At 37.0% G+C, this 21579-nt stretch overlaps 1 protein-coding gene across 3 annotated transcripts in view; it reads left to right on the forward strand.

Moving 5' to 3' along the window:
* The window catches only part of LOC139968922 (cadherin-23-like), a 120832-nt gene that overhangs the window by 75828 nt on the left and 23425 nt on the right, over positions 1-21579 (forward strand). For all 3 annotated transcript variants that reach the window (XM_071973544.1, XM_071973543.1, XM_071973542.1), the window contains exons 29-43: positions 1328-1456; positions 3336-3461; positions 5568-5792; positions 6128-6340; positions 6829-6945; positions 8516-8690; positions 9611-9738; positions 10565-10774; positions 12230-12337; positions 16732-16851; positions 17486-17585; positions 17823-18020; positions 18882-18997; positions 19739-20189; positions 21281-21505. In XM_071973544.1, the coding sequence (XP_071829645.1) occupies positions 1328-1456; positions 3336-3461; positions 5568-5792; positions 6128-6340; positions 6829-6945; positions 8516-8690; positions 9611-9738; positions 10565-10774; positions 12230-12337; positions 16732-16851; positions 17486-17585; positions 17823-18020; positions 18882-18997; positions 19739-20189; positions 21281-21505 (2641 nt within the window). The remainder of the gene's footprint in view (positions 1-1327; positions 1457-3335; positions 3462-5567; positions 5793-6127; positions 6341-6828; positions 6946-8515; positions 8691-9610; positions 9739-10564; positions 10775-12229; positions 12338-16731; positions 16852-17485; positions 17586-17822; positions 18021-18881; positions 18998-19738; positions 20190-21280; positions 21506-21579) is intronic.

Here is a 21579-nt window from a genome sequence, read left to right on the forward strand (position 1 = left end):
ACCAGACAAAATGTCACAACGACTTTAAGATAAGAGAAGTACTTTTGTTGAGCAGGTATCAACCCAAAACAGTTCATTTGGCTCAACTCGATTGCCGTGACCTATTTATTCTATAGTTGTCAAGAATAATAGTCATACAAATGCCCCCCTCCCTTCCCTTCCCTTCCATACATTGATTGTCTGGTGAGCACATACTGTTTACCACCTGTGCTCATTTTGTGTTCTTGTTGTATTGTATACTAATGTTCCTTCTTTTTGTGGTAACCATGGAGATCTATCGTAAAGAAATCTTCATCTGGTCATGCATATGGATTCCATGTAGTTACCCAATCAGGTTCTTTATTATGTTGAGTCTAGTCCTACAATGATATATCTGCTGTTAATACCTTCAAATAATACCTTTAATAATACCTTCAAAACCCACATTCACCAGACATTTGACAAAGGAATTTTTTAACTCGTACTAGTATTATGTAATCTATTCACGTATCCATCTCAGCATCATTAGGATACCATTACTGTATATTTAATCCATACGTATATACTGTATTATGTATATTTGTACTTTTTTTTCCTTCGAGGGAGTCTCTTACTTTGTTAAGTCTTTTTAAGACTTTATAGGAGACTTCCTTTCCCATTGTACGATAAAATTGGCGATAAAACAAATAAATGAATTAATAAAAAAAATACCACATCACAAGAGGTCAAATTGTTGACCTTACAAAGCAAACTTACTAAGCAAACTTTCTTTAAAAAAAAAACAAATTCTGCATCTTTTGGTGAAAATCACATCCACATAGCATTTTCTATGTCAAAAATATGAAAGTTTTTGCTTAAATATGGTTGATATTTCCTAAAGACATCTAGCAACAGCAGATAAGGGCAACTGCAGTAAGGACATCTTTCTTTCTTTTTCAAATATTCAATCATTTATTCATTAAGAAAATAGGTGACATTCAGTCAACCTTAATCTTCAGTTACGGAAAAGATATTGAGATGGAGTTTTCTATTCAACATGTGGAAAATGTTTCTCTTCACTATAAAGTTTGAGATTGTGAAAATAAGAATGCCTTTAGAACCGTCCACGGTTCGTGACAAATAGCAGTCGAAAGCCACGATCGGATGAGAATGCTTCGAGGCACAGTCGTCTCCATGCCCTGCCTCTCAACTTTTAATAGGAGAAAGATATTTAGAGTTTTATGGTTAAAAGATATTTAAAGAAAGTCTCCAAGGTAAATGATGTTTGAAATCACCAGTTGAATATCCAAAAAATAATTTTCATTTTCACACAAATGGATTCTTCTTCTTCTATTCTGCATTTATTTAGGTTTCCTATGAAATATTGGCTGGCAACATGGACGACGCGTTCGTCCTTGTCAACCCCAACAACGTCACATCTATGATATTGACGACCGGGCCTCTGGACCGAGAAGCAGTGGCCAGCTACCAACTTGTGGTACGGTTTTAAAAAGGACACAAATACAGGTTTTAAAGGGGACACAAATACAGGTTTTAAAGGGGACACAAATATTATGTCTAGCTATTCTGACAGAGATCTCTGTGAAGAATAATTCCCCGAATAGCCAAGAAAGATCTTGTCTATCTAAGAGATATCCTAGCCTAAATGTCGTCTCTGGGAGCTGTCACTTTGTAAAAATCTGTGATGGTTTTTTTAGCATCCTTATAGGATCTGTAAACCTTTTTACTTTCTCTCTGTGTTTTTTGTCTCAATCATATTTACCAGGTAGTAGAATAGAATGATGGTTTGAATATGTTGACTACATTTACACCCATGTCATTATATAGCCGCGTTTAGAGCTTCGATGTTTATTTTCAGCAGTAACAAAATCCACCCAAGTTACCAAACATAAAAAGTGATGTAAAAAAAAGAATAGCATGAAAAAACTTGAGGCATGTGTGACCCAGATGATGTCGGATTTAGACTCGATCAGGTGTTCGGTCTTCTGTGCAAAGATGACACCTTAATGGCATAACATTTCTCTTAGCTGTTTGTGGACTAGAAGTCGAAGTCGTTCAAAGTGGATCCATATGCCTATCTCAATTCTTGTTTTCATTCCATATCTTCAAATTTGATGGCGGGTGAAACCATGTTACCATTTTGCCGATTTTGATGGAATTTAGTTACAATATAATATGTATTTGATGTAAGCAACTAGTCATCCACCAGAAAAGCCTCCCATGCTAATTTCATTTGCAAATTGCACCCCCCGAACCCCCCGTCCCCCCCCCAAAAAAAACAAGTTAGATAAAATCAGTGTCATATTTAGGGTAAGAAAACTACAGCTTAGTGCCCCACAATCTGCAGGGCACAACAAAATTCAATTTCAGAATATTTTTTCGGGAGGGGGATGAGGGGGATGGCTTAAATTTTTTGTGTATTGAATATTTAAGGCACATATGTTTTTGACATTTGTGAGACATTTTGGTGTTATTTTTTAATAAGGGGCCTCCAATCTTTATAAAGCTTTAGGGTCTCATCAAGTGTAAATCCGGCAAAGGATATGATATTAAGAAACTAGCGTCCGCAAAAAGTGAAATTTCGTTACAACGGCAAACCACAGTTTATAAATCATTTCAGTTATTTGAAGTGAATGAAGGACTAGTTGAAACAATTGTCAAGGGATGCACCGGAACTAATTTTTTAATTCAATTGAACCCGGATTAGGCCAGCCCCTCCACAAAATACAGACGGACGGGAGTTTCTCCACAAGGAAGTGAAATCTGAGAAAACAATTATAAAGCTGAAGAAAACTTCTGGTCTTTGTTTAGATCTGAACTTGTGAAAATTTGTTCAAAATGTAATAAAAGGAGAAAACTTAGATTTACATTCATCTTTTGACATTTCTTCGTAACAAGTTCATACTTGTTTGGGGAAAGAAACACAATCACCACAAATTTAAGTGACCACCAACACCTTCTTTAATAAGGGATAATTCTGAGCATTTATTGAAAACTCAATCTGGAATTTGAACGGGATCATTTTTTTCTTCAACTGGCCGAGTATTCCTGCATGAGAGGATCTCCTAGGCACCATTTGAAATCATTGTATATGTATGCAGTTATATTACGAATGGTTTTAAATCCGACCGACAAAAATGTCATGAACCTGTTCGTGCTTTCTTAAAAGTTTAATACCAAGTTGTTAAAATGTACACTTCTGAACCTCATGAAAAACCTTGAAACGTTGTTGACAAGCTCCTTTGCATTACTTTGTGATAATTTGTGAAAGAGAGGGTCAAGGGGGTAGGGCTAGCCACATTTACAAGTTATAGTACCGGGTCATTATAGGGCTGCAATTTTCATCTCCTGAATAGATCCAAGCTGTGGACGGAGGGCAACCGCCATTGTCGTCTCGCTTAGAGGTGGACGTTACCGTCGGAGACGTCAACGACAACCCTCCCTTGTTCTCGCACTCGGTTTACAACGGCAGTGTCGTCGAGGTGAGTAAATCTCTCAATGATACCAATTGTCAGGACGGAACATAAATATGAAATAATATTTACTTACTAACCTTGTATAAAATTATATCATGACATTGATAAAAACCTTCACAGCGCCCACTTAAATTCATATATCGCTCGAAGATTTAATCCGGGGGACAAATTTGTTTAGTTTCATCCGTCTTATGTCTCGTCCATCAGTCATTGATTGTTCTAGAATTTTTAATACAGATTTTAACTTTCTTATGAGTACTGTAAACAATGCTGCTTAAAATGAGTTCATTAGAAGTGTTAATTGCATAGCGAGAAATGACAGACATTCTTTGCATACCGAACTTAACTCTCTACCTTGAGAAACTACTAGGTATAATTTGAGAAACAAAGCAATAACAACAAAATTCAGAATTAATGTGTATAGAAATAGTTTTATTTATGGTGCTGCTATTTATTTACAAAATGGTAATCTGGATAATTTATTGTAGACAGCTGCACTTGTACGTTTTGTGTATATATATATATATATATATATATTTTGTTTTTGTTTTTTGGTTCACTAACATTTAAAAAAAACATTTTCTTGTAACATACTCACTTTTGATGTCCTGTTTATAAATATTTATATTTATACTGGAAATAAATAAATGAAATGAATGAAAAAGAGTTTCACTCATATATTAACTGTTCTTGTATAGTAAGTAGTAGACTCCCGCGAGAACGAATACCGCGGCATAACAGATCAATGGGCCTCCTTTAATAGAAGAGAATGTATCAACCGTCTCTCTCAGCCAAATTGAAAGGTCCTGGAAATTTAGATCAGCAGGGAAAGCTTTGTGCCTCCAGAAGCCTTTAGCATTTAATCTTGCACAATATTTTCAAATGGCTTTTTTTTTTGTTTTTTTGTCTGGAGACCTTAAGAGGTATTTCAGAAGACACCTGGTTTGTACTCCATGGATCGGAGAAGAAGCCATGAATGTAATAAACTATAGTGAACAGACTTTGGTAGTGAAGAAAAGTGTCGGATAATGCCTGCAGTCTCATTCCAATATTTAAATCATAGGAAGAAGTAAGATACAAGGCAAAAGTGAAAATAGAATTTGAAAAAGCCAAAGTTTCCTTGGAAGTCTCCAAAAAGAAGAAAAATGTCAATTTTGTGTAGTTTTACTAAAAAAGTTTGAGTACGTATTCAGTAGTAGATTTTCTGAAACCAAAAATTTGAATCTTTGAATGGGTGGTGCATTTTTCAAAGTGCATAACGTTTCTTAAGTTTGTCATTTTTTGTGGCAAATGACAAATGCATTTTGGAGCCCGACAGGTCGGGGTATCTGTCATAGCTGTACCATGAGTTGATCGCTAGTAGTAAGCCTGTACTCAACTTTGTTTGAATTATAGAAGAAGAGGTCTTTCGAAACATACTTTCAAGACAGACTAATTGTTCTAAGCACATTAAATTTTTTCATTTGGCCAAACAACACAAGTGGAACCTTGAAATTACTCAACAAAGACTCCTAAAGGCAATTTCATCTGGCACGCTTGCATGCATTTGGCCCTTTCATGCAATTAGGGACCTATTAGATGCTCCCCCCTCCCCACCCCCCCCCCCCCCCCGGTTTCCTTGTCAGAAATGCTGGAGAGCTCTCATTACTGACTATTGAAGTTGAGGTGTTAAGAAATGGTGACTTTATTCCATAGTAGAAGGATTATCAAGATCATAGTGCAACAGTTTATCTCACTGTGTCAGTATGTCTCAACAACTACACCTTCAAACCTCCTTTATTAGACCAACAAATAGTTAAATATTTAATTGACCTTAAAGGATAGTATCTCTTTACCACGTCCTTTGAACGTAAGATTTGTTTAACTATTATTTATTTGGTTTTCCCCTGTTATTTAATTAAAATTAATAAAATACAATGGTTCAGAAAAATTTGTCATAACGACAACCAACAGATCATTCTTATTTAATTCCACATCTGTTGTTTTTTTGTTTTTTTAAGAGTCATGTTTTTTTTTTTTTATGTTTTTTTTTTGCTGCTATTTTATTGCAAGGCTCTGTTGCTTTAATATTTCTTATGCATTTTCTTTGTTTGTTGTCATTTCATTTCAAAGGAGAGATTTTCATCGGAACCAATTCTGTTGCTCTCAGTGGTTGATGCCGACCTTTTTGGAACAAACGATTACAGCTTCACGTTTGCGTTCGGCAACGAGGATTCAAAATTCACCATCAGCGAGGAAGGAGAACTCATCCAGACCAATTTATTCGACAGAGAGGAAAAGGATGTCTATCGACTGGGAATTATCTTAAAAGATGAGAGCTTTGATCCCTCGTTCCAGGTATATTCTTAAAAGCCTTGAGGAAATATACTTAAAGGGATGTGGAGCCATAAAAAGCATTAGCTTAGCATAGCGTAGCTGGTAGTGAAAATACAATGAGATCTATGGCTGCCTAGCATTTTCTTAGTTTATGCCGGAATGAATCCTCTGTAATTTAAAGATTGTCACTCATTTTAAGTGTGGAGGGGGATGGGTGTGGAGGGGCGAGGGGTGTGGAGGGGTGTACGTGGAGCGGAGGGGTGTGGATGGGAGTGGAGGGGGATGGGTGTGTAGGGGAGAGGGGCGTTGTACTCAGGTAGAGTGACTTCAAACTAGTCGTACCTTTTCTTTTGCAGGCCACTGCTGAGGTCGAGATCACTGTGACAGATATAAATGACAACAGTCCTGTGTTTTCCCCGTCATCGTACACGGTCAATGTCACAGAGGGCGCCGTTCCATCCCAAATCGTCACACTGTTTGCATCCGATGCCGACGTCGGTGTTAACGGGGAATTTACATTCAACCTCACAGGACCTTTTACAGACTTATTTTACATCGACCCATTGGAGGTAATTACTTTTTAAGATAGTAAAAAAAGTGAGCAATGTAATTGTCACTTTGAGACTTTCATGGGTGAAATAACACATTCAATTTACACAAGTTCCAAAATATAAGAGGATTGTCCATAGTTGTAAGTTGACTTATTTCTACAAGGAGTTAGCCCACAACGATGCTTCAGGAAGAATAACATATTGAAGTGTGTGATATCATCAGGACAAAAAAGTTTCCTATATTTGGTTTCTTAACTTATTTTGGTAAAGCAAACCTTGGAACATTAACATTTTAAGTTCTAATCATGTGAAATTATTGTTATAATGTACAATATATGTATGTCAAAAAAATTTAAAAGAAAAATTGTGATATTTACATTGACACCAATTAAAGTTGCTCTTTCATTGTGTAAGAGTACTTTAAATTGGTCATTTATAAATAGCTTGTGTTTGTTATTATAATTACGTTCATATGAAATTTTTGTGTTTTTTTTTTTTCCTTCAAGGGCATTTTATCAACTACAGAAGTTCTGGATAGAGAGACCAGGCCAGAATATTCTATTATTATCACAGCCACAGATCATGCCTTAGACCCAGACAAAAGATTGACAGGAATAGCAACCGTGAGTCAATATTTTGTTTATTTTCGTATATTTCATTTGTTTTTTCACAACATATATACAACAAATGTAGCGAAAACAGAGAGTTATGGAATGTGAAAAGAAGTTTATCAAGAAACCCTTAAAAGTGGGCTTATCTAGTGATACACTCCCTGTACAAAGAGTACACAGATAACTTACAAAAAAAAAGAATTAAGAAAAGAACTAAGAAAAAGAGAAGAAAGGAAGCACAAGAAAAGAAAGAAATAGACACCTCAATCTCAGTATACGTTTAAGTCAAATCTCTTTAATATGTATTTAAACAAATTTCGGGAAGGTTGTGACCTGATATTAAACAGCAAAGAATTCCATGTGATGCTTGTACGATGTCGAAGGCTATATTTTCCTACATTGGTGTGAATGCGATTAGGGCGTAAACTTTGTATGTGTCGTGTGTTATAATTGTGACATATTTTTTTGAGTTGAGTACGATCGTTTCCATTCTGTACGCCATTTGATACTGAATTCCTATTGTAATGTAGCTGATGTAAGTTTAATTCAACAGCAAGTCTAGATTTGCATTGATTAATCATTTAATATAAAAGTAAAATATAATTATATATAATTTTACTTTTGAGTTTTGTTCTGCAATTTTACCGAAATTTGCAGGGTATCCCCCCCCCCCCCCCGAAAAAAATATATATATTTAAGATTGCCACTAATTAAACTAAGAAGAAAACAGGTTTTCTTGAAAAAAAGGTGATCGTTTTAAGCCAAGTTAAGTCAAATAGGATTGGAAAATTGATCAAAATACAACTCAAACATTTTTTATCAATGGTTGGTTGCCATCGGTTTCACCATGGCAAAAACAATTGCTCAAATAAGTCAAAGACTTTTGCTTTTTATAACCGCACAATCCTGTCATTGTAGATTATTCAAGTAGATTATTTGTTTTTTTTCTGTCTGTCTGTTTTTCTTTTGACACAGTAAATCCTGCTCACAGTTTGACAGTAATTTTACCCACTCTTTGATATTAGTTAATCATTTCCAAGTCTGTTTTTTTATGCTTTTGTTGATTTACTAACCGTTCAATTGTGTCTATGATGTGAATAATAATAATAATAAAAATAATAATAATGGTGATTGATATCACGCGCATATCCACCCGGAAGGGTGCCCAAGGCATGGGAGAAAATTAGAAAGACAAAGACAAGGCAAAAGAAAACAAAATGAATAAACAAAACTATTTGTTAACATTGATGAATGCTCGATGCAGAAGATGAGTTTTCAGAAGTATTTTGAGCGTAGGAAGGGAAGCACAACATCTAAGTTGTCGTGGTAATCTATTACAGAGGCTAGGCCGAGCAGTTACTTCAAACGATCTGGCGCCCAACATGCAGAGTTCATGTAGAGTCACTTTTAACATAGTTGTTCATGATTGACCATTACTTAACCTTTCAGTACATCATATCTATTTAGTTCTTGATTTATTATTGTATTTATAAAATTTTGGGGGAAAAAATGTATAAATTGGGTGTGATATGTTGAATAATAAGTATTATGGTTGTTTTTGTTCTCATCACTGGGGTCATAGGTCACAGTACTGATCCAAGATGTGAACGACTCCCCGCCCATGTTCGCTGAGAGTTATTTGGGTCCCTTTGAAGTAATGGAAGGGTCCAGCGGATATTACATCCTCTCTCTGATGGCGAGCGATCCAGACGATGTCTCTACTGTGATAACGTACAGCCTAACAGGGTTACACACTGGTGAGTATTTTTGGGAGTAAACGTTGCATTTTAAGAGGAGAGAAACAATTTTATCTAAAGTGGAACGAAGAGAAGGAAAGACCATCCAACATACCTCCATATCTCTGTGGTGTCTTGTCATTAAGTACCAAGTAATTTAAAATGATGTACAAATAACCAACAATTCACCCATTCAATTTCCCTTAAGAATCCAAATGTAAAAGTTTCATTTTGCCTGGGTGGATGGTTGGGGGAGGGGGCGGGGTTGGGAAGGGGAAGAGAGATGGGGCATGTGGAAAGAGTTCATCAGAACACCTATGATATTTTTTTCCTATTTTGTAAGTCAGATGTTTGTCATTTAGAGTCCTAAGTCAAAATCTTACCCATATGCCATGAATTTTGCTACTCTTTTTTAGATTTTATGAAGAGAGGATTTTTTGAGTTTGAGAAGGTTTATTTTTGAAATCTTTGGCATTTTGTATGTTGACCATATTCATAGTAATAATTTTCTCCATTATTTAAAACTCTAACTCTCATCAAACATGGGTTGTTCTTTATAGGTATTTAAAACATATTAAATATAATTTAGTGTTATAATTTTTCAGTTCAATGAAACATAAATAAAGATGCTCATTGCTAAAAAAGAGAACAGTCGTACAATTTGAAAGGTAGTAGTAAAAACTTTGACAGTCGGTCATATTTATTCCTTCATTTTGAGAATAAACTTGAAATAGAAGTAGATAGAAAAAAAATATCTCTTTGAAGTCAAAAAGATTTGGAACTTCTCACAATGGAGGTCTTTAATTATACTCAAATTTTTCAACACTTTGATTACTGCTGAATGTAAAGACAGAAATTAATGTTCATCCAATCATAAAAATTTTTCGGAACAAGGGTAACACGGGGGGAAAAAATGACATGAAATTCATCTCCTTTTGCAGAATTTTTTGATCTGGATGCGATGACTGGTGTTCTCACTACCAAGACAGATTTATCATTAGACTACGAGACCTTCCAGGAGTTGAACATCACCGTTGCAGCAGAGGATCAAGATAATCTCAGATCTACTGTAAGATAATCCATTTATGACAAAGAAAAATAGAGGATTAACTTAAGAGAGCATATAATTAACCAGATTCTAACAGCTCTGATACAATTTAGTAAATCTAGATCAGCTATTTTGGGTGAATTTTTTTATTTTTCTATTCCTACATATGTGAAATAGGTTTCTAGTATTTCAATTTCAACATTGTTAACCTTATTACTAACCTATTATCTATGCCCAAATTATATTGTTGATAACCTGGGGCATAGCCAGGGGCAAGAGAAAAGCATTGCTCCCCCCCTCCTCATTCAGCAAAACATTGTGCATGCATGCAAAGTTGTATACATAGTTAAAAATGATGGAAATGATAAAGCACCGTGTTGCTTCTAAGCCCCCTTACCTAAACAGCAAGATTCAAATGGTAGTTGCATAATGTTATTTATGCCTTTGAGACCAATCCATCTTGCATTCTATATCTGTAGAAGCCATTACTTTACTTTCATGTTTTTCTTTTCTTGATGGGATGGTAAGAGAAGGTATGGGGGTGGGCAGACATCAACAGAAATGTGTCCCTTTGAGTAGTACATTATGTGAAGCAATGGATAAACCCTTGATCAACCTTGAATCCTTTGATGACGGTTGTGATATAATACTACTCCAAAAAAAAATATGATTTACGATCCTACAGTATTATCCCTACCAGCAAGTCACTGGAATTAATCCCAATTTCTAACCAAAAAACCATTTCTCTGCTGTCTCAAAATTTCTAAGATTTTGTTAAATTAGTCATTTTCCGATTTATCATGTAGGGTTATTTAAAAAAATTGTTCTTACTTCACTTTTCTCTAAGGTAACGGTCGGTATAGTGGTGGTCAATGTAAATGACAACGACCCCATCTTTTTGGAAGCCCCTTACAATATCTCTCTCCGAGAGAATTCAACCGTTGGGACGGTCAAGTTCGTCGCAGTTGCCATGGATGCAGACTTGGGACCGGACGGTGAAGTCACATATTCCATCCAGTCCGGGAATCAAGAGAATGCTTTTTGGATAAATACTCAGGTAAAAGAAACAAATCATATGGAACGACTGAGACGACAAGTCTAACATGACATCGAAAAGGTCGTCAATATTTGGCCCAGAAATATGCTATGAAGCTTCAAACTGGTCACCACTAATCTGCTGCATCAAAGAGTGGTAGTACAAGTAATCGTGGACATTTTAAAGGGATTTTCTGGTGGCTGTAGCTGATTGTGAAGCAAAATGTCCTCAAATTTGCTGCATTCTTTGAGTCAGAACCAAAGCCTCTTAGCAATTTCTTGTCGGAAGAGAAGAAAATTTTGCAACTTTGGCTGTATTTTGTATTAAAATGTATGCACAAAATTGATATTATTTCCATTAAACAATTGTTGCCACCATTTGCCATACGTTTTTCACCCTTTGATCCAGAGGAGGTTATTCTACTTATTTAGATAATTAAATCTTAAAATTTACTTACTTCCATATATGAAATAGCTATCAAACATATATAAAATTAATTTCTTTTGACTTAAAAGCAAAATGCCATCAAACATGCTAGAGGAAGTATTTCAATGCCTTAAAAAAGTTTCCAAAAAAAAAAATCTCAAACAGTAAAAGCATTCACAATATTTGAGAAGGTAGAAAGTTCTTTGCTCTATTAGTTCCCCAAAATGTCGAAAGACGACATGGCTCTTGTTGTTATCAGCGCTAGATATCAAAATTATTCACTGTGCCTGCACCCCACCCAGTTTCCCGATCTGAAAGGAAATTAAAAATGTATTTAAAAAAAATTGAAAGGAGCTTTGCAAATATTTGTGATGCCACTTAAAAACTTAATTATTTATCAATTTTTAAGATTTTATCTTTACCCCCTCGGAGTATGACGTTATATCTTTGATTTTCTTCGACCTTTCTTGATCGGTATATATGCTAAAGGTTAAAAGATCCTCCAGCAACCTTTCAACCGAGACCTTTTAGACTGGGCAGGAATGAATAAGTTGCTGGGTTATGACTGTCAAATACCTGACAATCCAAAAGAATTGATATCTCATTGTCTCTCCTTGCTTTTGTTCCTCTTTACTATGTTTTCATAATTGCTATTATAATGCAAATTAGTTTAAATGGATGGCATGATGGAGATCAATCAAAGAATTAATCCGCAGTATTGGGCCTTAATAGGGATTAAAGCAAACACTTGATTTGTGAAGTGATCCAATTTGGTTATGTCAAATTTCACTCTTTTCTTGTTGGGACATTTTTTGAAGGCCAATGCGGACCATCGGAGAGTTGAGGTTAATCTGTTTAGAAATTATTTGTCATACCCTGAGCCTGTCTCAGAAAAATCTAATTTCATATTCTTTGTCATATTCATTACCAATGTTTTCAAATATAAATTCTATTATTTACTTTATATTCTCATATTTGCTGCGAAAGCTCCTCTGATCCGTTTCTTGATGCACGTACACCAATTTTTAATTTTCTTCCTCTGATTGACAGAGCGGTGAAATCTTTCTCAACAAGTCCCTGGATAGAGAAACCACTCCCAGTTACGATCTCGTAATCCAAGCATCTGATAACCCTCGGGAAGCGGTGGATATCCGTTTCGTAAGTGGAACCTTGTTTTAAAATCTCCCACAAATAGCAATTCTTCTGAGCAACAGACCTTTCCCTCCCGGAGCTCCCTGGAGGGGTAGTTTCAGTATTGAGTCGATGAGATCTCATATATTATTTATGCAAAATATTCAATGGTTTTGGTTAATAAAAATTATCAAGGTGATGATGGCCTCCCATGAGACTGGGTAGATATGTATCCAGTTGCTAATAAAAGAAGCCAATATTTGTTAAAGAGGCTGTGTTCATATGTGCGTGGTTTATGCCTTCTAAACATATATATATGTAATATGAACATAATCTATTGTTAGTTTTTTAAACATAATTTGGAGAAAAAAGTGGTAAAAAGGTCTTGTTTTGAATTTCTTCAAAACAGAAATTGACACTTGTTATAGCCATATTATAAACACTTTCCTAGCAGGTTGGATTGGTGGGTTGAGGAGGGGTAAGTTATTGTAATTGTTAACTGTGAAATAATTATGTCTAGTTATAAATTAATAAATATTGAGTAGTGTTTGCCCCGAATTATAGTATCTTTTAAACATAGTTGAAGCTTGGATGATAAGACATGGGGTGACCTTCATATAGTGACATCCATACTACTACTTCAAAATGTCTATGGACACCTCGGAACAACATTGTCCTTATGACTTTAATAGGTATTAGAAATCATGAAAATAGCTGCAACTCCCATCAAAGATTGGCCATTTTACAAGTCTTTTCTTAATTCTCACCCAGTTGGAACAATGTTTTCTACCCTGTAGTGTCATGTCCTGCTTTGGAGCACTGGTATTGTCAGTAGGAGCAGTAAAAATATCATGTTTCTATCAGATCAAGGAACTGTTTGTACTGACAATACCAGTGTTTTGAGCACATGATATTGGAGTACAGGTTTAGAGAGGTATTAGCATTAGGAAATTGTCGCAACTGGCTGTTATTCTAGTTTACTTTATGAATAAACATTAGCTAATTATGCAGATTTATGATGTGGAGGGAGTGACTTCCTAATTTTGTGTTATGTTATCACTCTTTTTTACAACTTCCAGGACACTGAACACAGGTTCGTGGCCTAAGGCAATCTTGTTAGATATTTTATTGTCTTCTTTGAAGAAGAGGAACATCACAATATTCAAATGATATATGTGGGCTTGTAAATTAGGGGTTAACATATCAAAACCTAAAATAAGAAATTTGGATGAGCAGAACACTCAATGTCACAGTTTGCACATATCTAATGAGTTTCCCAGATTTTATCCAAAACTTCAAATGTGTATATTCTTGGAAACGAAAAGTTTCAACGGATTTGGAATGGAGGTTATCACACAGAACAAATGTACTGAATATGGGGCAAAATTGGCTAGGTGTACATAGACCTTTAATATGAAATCAAGTGTTTACTGTCGAGCTATCACTGTCAACTTTCTCTGACATCCCTGTTTTCTTAGCTATCTGTTAAATCTGTATGATATGTGTGCAGTTTATAGATTTTTTTTTTAGGTTTTACATTTGTAAAGCACTTTGAGCAGCTTTGCTGATTATGCCCTATATAAATATTACTTATTATTACTATTATGAATTAAGAAAGTTGCTTGCGCTCCCAGCCAAATACAGTTTTGTACTATTTTATTACTTTCGTTAAATTTAGTTGGATTGACAATCGTATTAAAAGCTTTATACCATCATGATGACATGCAAATTTTTTTCTTGCGGGTGCGCAGGGTCGTGTTTTTTTAGTTCGACAAGTTTTCGTCCGTGTGATGTCTTATATCTCAAGCCGGAAGGAAGCTTGGATGCATCTTATACGCTATCTGCTCATAATGATTATCAAAGCGGATATTGTTTCAACTGGTTGTTTCATTTCAGTTAAAACAGAGATAAAAATCTGTGGAAACCTTGTAGGCATGTTATCTCTAGGAAGGAATCTTTAGATATCAGTTTCCTTACACCTGTATCAAAATACATCATCAAAATCCTCAAGAATTAAAAAATATATATATTATTATTTATGATATGTTGGGATTTTTTGTTTGTTTTCTTATTTTTTGTTTTTGTTTATTATTTTATTTATATATTGGGTTTGTTTTTCATTCTTATTCTACTAAATTCGTATTGTGTGCTGCTTTAAGCAATCATCTTGACAAAACAAAAACACTTCAACCAAAACCATATGGAAGGAAAATTTTTTTAAATGTCAATTAAAAGTGTCACCATTTTCCTCATTTGGGAAGATCAGATTCAATTGCTAGGGAGAAAATTTTCTGAATTAATACATTAATACTGGAGGCTGCCAGGCAGTTCAGGATAATTACCATGGATTCGTAAAAGTCTTAATATTATTTTTAGAAATGGTGAAATTGTCCAAACAGAGTCACCAATGCTTGTGCACTGATTATTTCATTTGCTATACTCTGACGAATTATATGGATAAAGATCTGTCACAATTTTTGTTTGGATCAATTTCCTTACTACATCAGCCTCAAGGAGTACATGTTATTTATGTGCTACTAAAGTTAATAGAGCTACTTTCTTTGAAATATTTATGTAGAAACTGGGAAAACTGTCCTTTAACACAGGGCCGGATATAGACATGTGGAGGCCCGTGGGCAACCTTCAGTGGTGGAGGCCCCCCCTCCAGTGATCGCCGTCCTGGGGGAGGTGTGTAAGGGGAGGGGTATTGGATTTTTCCAATAATTAAGGGCAAGGGCGTAGGAACCGGGGGCTGGGGGGGCGCCAGCCCCCCAGTGAAAAATGTGGAGGGGCGGAAGTATCATTCCGCCCCGCTTCGCAAGTCAGAAAACCCCTTTTTCATTTCCAAATGAGATAAAAAAATCTCATTTGGAGCACCAAATTGCATCTAAGGCCAGGTGAAAATACAAAATTAAGTTTACAAAATGGAGTGGGTGTTTAAGTGTGCTATATTGCACCAAATTGCATCTGAGGCTATCTGGAAATGCAAAAAAATCCAAAGGGGAGGGGGACACCCCTCCCCTTAGACCCCTCCCCCAGGCCGGCCATCAGTCTTCAGCCCCCCCCACTCAAAAGTACCTTCCTACGCCACTGATTAAGGGTTCTTGGATGCGAAATGGTGCAGTATTTTGTGATTTCCGAAGTAAATTTTGTGATTTCTGAAGAATTTTCATTACGGTATGTAGGCCTGTTTGCCTGCAAAATTTTCAGTACAAGTAAAAAGGTTGCTACAACCTCTCTCACTCTCAGTACGAACGAGCAATCATGATCAATCATATAAACATGGATATAATACTTACAGTACGTATATTTACAGACCAGGCAGTTTTTGAGACTTGACCCTTGCAAAATCTTGGATTATAAGGGGATGTGGAGCATTTTCTTTCATAATCCGACGTCAAAAATGACTAAAGTTATCTAGAAATTGGGTTCTGGAGAAAGGGGGTGTTGTCCCATTTCCAAGAATTTGATCGGCCTGCATATGCTAATTATCCCGGAAAACCGAAAAACTCACACCCCGGGCCTAATCTTGCTTTTAGCTGGACTGGACTAACATGATTCATAACGAACATGTTAATGCCAATTGCCAACTGCCCAGACGCGCACGGGCCTGTGTATGTGTGTGTAGAGGGGGTGAGAAGACAGTTGTTTCATCATTGCACATGAAAAGAATCAATTAGCAATACCTGTCTGAAACCTAGCGGGAGGTGATGACAGGCGCACTGTCAGGGTGTACTGAAATGTTTCAACCAAAACCATTAACCTAGCTCTAAAGTAAATAGACGTTGAGATTGATGACTTTGGATATTAGGCCAATCATATGTTTGTCTGCCGACGTGTGATTTGCAATAACGGGAAAACAACCACTTAGCTGTTTCTACCATTCACAAATATGACTTCAAGCGTATGCATGGCGTAAGCCGCGCGCAATATGATTTTGATTGATGATATTTGTCAGCCTGCATTTAATTTTTTTTCTTCCAATTTCCCCTTATATATATATTTTTTCATGAATTATGTGGAGGCCCCTTGTTGTGGAGGCCCGTGGGCAGCTGCCCACGTTGCCCATTGGTAAATTCGGCCCTGCTTTAACAGAGTCACCAATGTTTGTGCACTTAAGAAGATGATTTCATTTGCTATACTCTGATAGAATTATATGGATATAGATCTGTCACAATTTTATTTGTTATCAATTTCCTTACTACATCAGCGCCATGGAGTACATGTTATTTATGTGCTACTTAAGTAAGAGCTAGCCTCTTTGAAACATAGGGAGTGATGAGGAATTGTTTGTTTTTCTCTAAAATTCAGGTGTTGGTTGATTTTATACTTGGTCTTGTCTAACAACCCATATAAAAAGGAAATGGCTGTCGAAAGTATGTGGCAATAACCTGGTAACAAAATTTTTCAAATGATTTCAGGTTACTACGACTCTGTCGATCACAGTCAGTGATTTGGACGACTCGGCTCCAGCGTTTCCGATGTCTATGTTTTCAGGCTCACTCTCCGAATCAGCTCCCGGCAGATCTGATATTGCTATGGTACGTTAACCCAATTGTACTGGAACTCTCCTTTCTTTGAGATTTCTTGTGCAGCTCAAGTCATCAATATTGCTCCCTCTCACCCATCCCACTTTTCACCCCTCCCACATACCTCTTCCCTCCCCCAGTATGCTACAAAGAAAAGGTTGGTCATAATTACTAGCAATGATTCAACGGTTCAGACCTTCCAAAATAGACTTCTAAAAAGGATATTTTGGCTAATAGCTGGGTGAAGGTCAAGACCAATACTAATGACCTTTGACCTATAACTCTAGCTCTTTGTGCTTGTAAGCTATGTATTACATATTGTCTTCCAATAACAAGCACACTTATGTTTGTCACATAATTTTCGTCTTTCTCGTAAAAGATTGAGAGACTATTTGAAATTTTGAAACAAATATTTATGTCAATGAATTTCCAAACAAATATCAACATTACGACTTTGGTAGGATTATACCTGTCAGCTTAACTTTTGCACTGACAGTAATACCTCAGGTATAACTAGTTCCCTAAATTTGGACTTGAATTTGCCTACCCCACTAACCCCCTCTCTTTCTCCTCCAGTAGGCTCGCAAAACGAGTAACTCACAGACATTTAATCTTTCCTGTCATTTTGTTATTTTTCTCCGTTAAGAATCCTCCGATAATGGCCGTGGATGCGGACGTCCTTAGTCAGCTGGTCTACACCATCTCGGGGGTAGATTCTCTACTGTTTGAAATCAATTCTCAAAGTGGTAAGGAAAGCAGTCACCTTAAAGATTTGTAGTATTCTAGAATTTCTTTAAACTTTTGAGGAAATGAAATACATCTCAACATCTGTATGATGACAAATTTGGTGATATTTCAAGTTTTTATCATAATAATATCAACATTTTTCACTGTGTTTCTTAATAGTTAATTCCCTTTACAAATTAACTCAGTTTATAGTTAATATTGATTTTGATATCTTTAATCTTCTTCTTCTTTTGTAGGGATGCTGAAGCTCTCATCAACTGCGGAGTTAGATTACGAGAGGCAAACGGTATATCGGTTTGCCGTCATCGCCACCGACTCAAGGGGAAGGACGGCCGAGGCTAACGTCACCGTCAATGTAGAGAACGAAAACGACAACGAACCCAAGTTCACGGAGACGTCTCTTAATTTCACCGTCCCTGAAAATTCACTTCCAGGTGAGGAAAGGGCCATATTTAAAATGACATTTCATTTAATACTACAAAAATAAGTACAAAATATCTTTGATCACTATATATTACATGAAAATGCATGCTAAACTAAGGCAGAAAAAGGTTATCCCTACACCACATCCTTAAAGTATATAATGCAAAGAAAAAAAAATTCAAATTTCACAAAAGAACCAGAACTGATCCCAAAACCAGTAGCACACCCCTGCCAGGTGTGAGGTCTTTCTCAGCTCACACATTGTTACATCAGTACAGTCACTAGCAGTATCTGCTTGTTGACGTTCTTGCTCGTTACTGTTAATTATGGCCATTTATATTCAAGAAAGAAATTATGTCATTGGTGTGCATTAATAAATTTAGGGGAAAGTATACTTTATTGTTTTATTTATCCTATTTTTTTCAAAATAAAAAAATTAAAAAACTGTTAGCAATCTGCTTATCCACTAAAGATCCTGTGAAAGAGATTGTCTAAAAGTAAGGGGGTTTAACATTTTGATCCTAGCAGGATCTTCTTCAGAGGCTGAATGACATTACTGTATACCTTTGGGTGATCTTCCTTATCTACTTTGTATTTGTATTTTTGTGTTTCAGTTTTCCATTGTCTTTTTGTCATTTACTCATCCTGCTGTTTTCAATCCTCTTACATCAATCTCTTTTGTTTTCACCTTGCTCGTTAACCAATCTGTATTCTGTGCTTGTATTTTGTCCATTGTCTTTTCTGTTACTTGTCATTCAGCCTCTGAAGAAGATCCTGCTAGGATTGAAATGTCAGGCACACTCACTTTTACACATTATCTTCTTTTTTTTGTGACTTTTTTTCTTTTCTTTTTCTTTTATTTCTCCTTCAAGGGGTTTTTGTTGGAGAGGTTGCTGCAGTCGATGCGGATGGAGACAGACTTCGCTTTGCTCTGATTCAAGGAGCAGAGGGTCAGTTTGTCCTTGACCCAGATACTGGATTCATCAATGTATGTACCAACAGGTTTTGACAGTTTGAGAGGGTGGGAAAGGGGAGAAGGGAAATATTGATTGAGTTTAACATGCCTCAAAACATAAATTTTCCCAGAAAATTGGACACATGTCATTCTTAAACCAATTTGAACTTGACAGTCAAATTTTAATTATGTCTTGTTCCTTTAAGCATATATACATTGTACCTCATTCCAGTCTGGTAGTTAGTTTTTACTCATATTCTTACATAGTTGGCCCTTACCCGCCCTCCAGGGATTTTGACTTGTACAAGCAGTCTGGGCAGTTTGGAAACCTAGTACAAAATACTAGAGCAAGTTTAAAGTACCCACATTCCCACTCAGAGCCTTGTACTCATATTAAGACCTGCTGGCAATCTACTTGTTCTCATACTCATGTGCAGTTTATACTACAAGTCCTCATCACCTCAACATGTTTAAAAATCAACCAATCAAGTTACAAACCTGGTTGTACAATTTCTAAATTTCCTAACCTCATCGTTTTTAGTAGAAGAGGAAAACAAAACCAGATATTAAACTTGATTTAATTTGGTTAGAATCCATTAAAATCCTACTTTTGGATCTTGACTTTCAGAAATGTTATTTTGACAATGACAGCCTGCATTTTTCTCTATCAATCTTCCATTGTTTTGATAGCTTAATATCTTATCCTATGCTTATTAATTTTCACTTTGGCTTTGTTTTAATTACTTCTGTTTTTCCTCCGTGTCTTTCCTTCAGGTCTCCACCGATGCTAATCTCGATCGGGAAGTCAAGTCTGTTTACGAGCTCCGTGCGACCGTCACCGACCAGTCCTTCACCACAGAGGGCACCGTTTACATTCATGTCACAGACATCAACGACAGCCCTCCGGTGTTCCCAGAGGCAGAGGTATCGCTGGTGCTCCCGGAGGACCACGTCCTGTCCGAGCCGCTCTACGTGGTGGAGGCGCAAGATCTGGACTCGGATGCCACCTTGGTCTACTTCATCGAATCTTTCAGCGTGATCGACGCTAACTTTGTAGATATAACCAAGGACGCCAACATCTTCAGCTGGTTCGTACTGAACGCCACGACTGGGAAGCTTCGACTGATGATGGCAGTGGACAGAGAATCCATCTCTTCGATAGTTCTGCGTATCCGAGCAACGGACGTCAACGGGGAAGATGGAAGGGACGTCAGTGATCCATCTCGTGAGTTTATAGACAAGCAAAATGGTTATGATAGCTGTAAAGAGTAAAGACTGTGTGGTTTGGGATGGGGGGGGAGCTGTAAAGGGTAAAGACTGTGTGGGCTGTGTGGGGGGGGGGTGAGAAGGGTAAAAACTGTGTGGGTTGGGACGGGGGAGCTGTGAAGGGTAAAGACTGGGTTGGGACGGGGGAGTTTTAAAGGGCAAAGACTGTGTGGGTTGGGACGGGTGGGAAAGGCTGTGAAGGGTAAAGACTGTGGGTTGGGATGGGTGGGGGAGCTGTGAAGGGTAAAGACCGTGTGGGTTGAGAAGGGGCAGGGGATGGGGGAGAGGCCTAGTGTGACAAAAACCAATGCCTTCAGGTATACAATTCCTTCCTCAATTCTACGAACCAGTCCAACCAGACCTAAATCTAGGAGACCAGCTGGTTATTTCTTTGCTATGGGTGCCAATGACTCACAAGAATTTTGCTTATTGAAAAGTTGACTGCTTATGAGTTCATTAATTTAGGACTTTACTAAACTAAACAAGGACAAAGACAGATGCAGTGAAATATTCTCAAAATTCACTTAACCCTTTGGTAGATCAATATTTAGCTGAAAATGATATACCACTGGTCATGGAGGGGCAAATAGGGGGAGAGGATTAAGAGCTACCTTTTTATTCTCCCTTGTCTATGTGTCAATGCCATGTATTAGTCAACTATATACAAACTGAAAACAGTGTTCATGAAGATTTCTCGCACACATGCTTATTTTCGTCCTCACATCCCTATGCCTCACTTATTTCTGAGGACTAACTATCTCGCCCAAGCCCTTTTATATATCACTACCAGTGTTGCAAGAAGTCATAACACTAGTAACTGAAATCTCAAGTAAAGAGCCTCGAAGCAGATTGGGAAGTTTCCACCCCCCTCCCCCCACCTTCCCCCTATAGATATAATACAATGACTTGAGTCAGGAAAGTCATTTGCCAATGACTTGACTAGGCCATAAAATGAAGTGGCTGGTTACAATTCTATTTAATACTACCATATGTAAAATAGTTGTATGAACTCATTAGATCAAAAGAAGTCTATTTTCATAATTTTTTCAGTCAAGTTGATGATCGAGATCGGAGACGTAAATGACAACGCCCCAGAGTTCCAACCGTCGAATGCCACGGCGCTGTTATTCCAAGCCCAGGAAGAGAGCGGTACGAACACCATCATCGCTACACTGGTGGCAGCAGACCCCGATCAAGGTGCTGCCGGAGAGGTGGAGTTCTTCGTCGGTCCTCGGGAGAACGAAAGCTTACCCTTTTCAGTCGATGCCAGAACAGGTATTATAAACGGTCATTTGGTTTCTTGCCATTGGAGCTAAAATATTGTGTGATCTCTCTGAACAATACTTGGT

This window comes from Apostichopus japonicus, chromosome 6 (genome assembly GCF_037975245.1).
Source record: "Apostichopus japonicus isolate 1M-3 chromosome 6, ASM3797524v1, whole genome shotgun sequence".
Taxonomy (NCBI): domain Eukaryota; kingdom Metazoa; phylum Echinodermata; class Holothuroidea; order Aspidochirotida; family Stichopodidae; genus Apostichopus; species Apostichopus japonicus.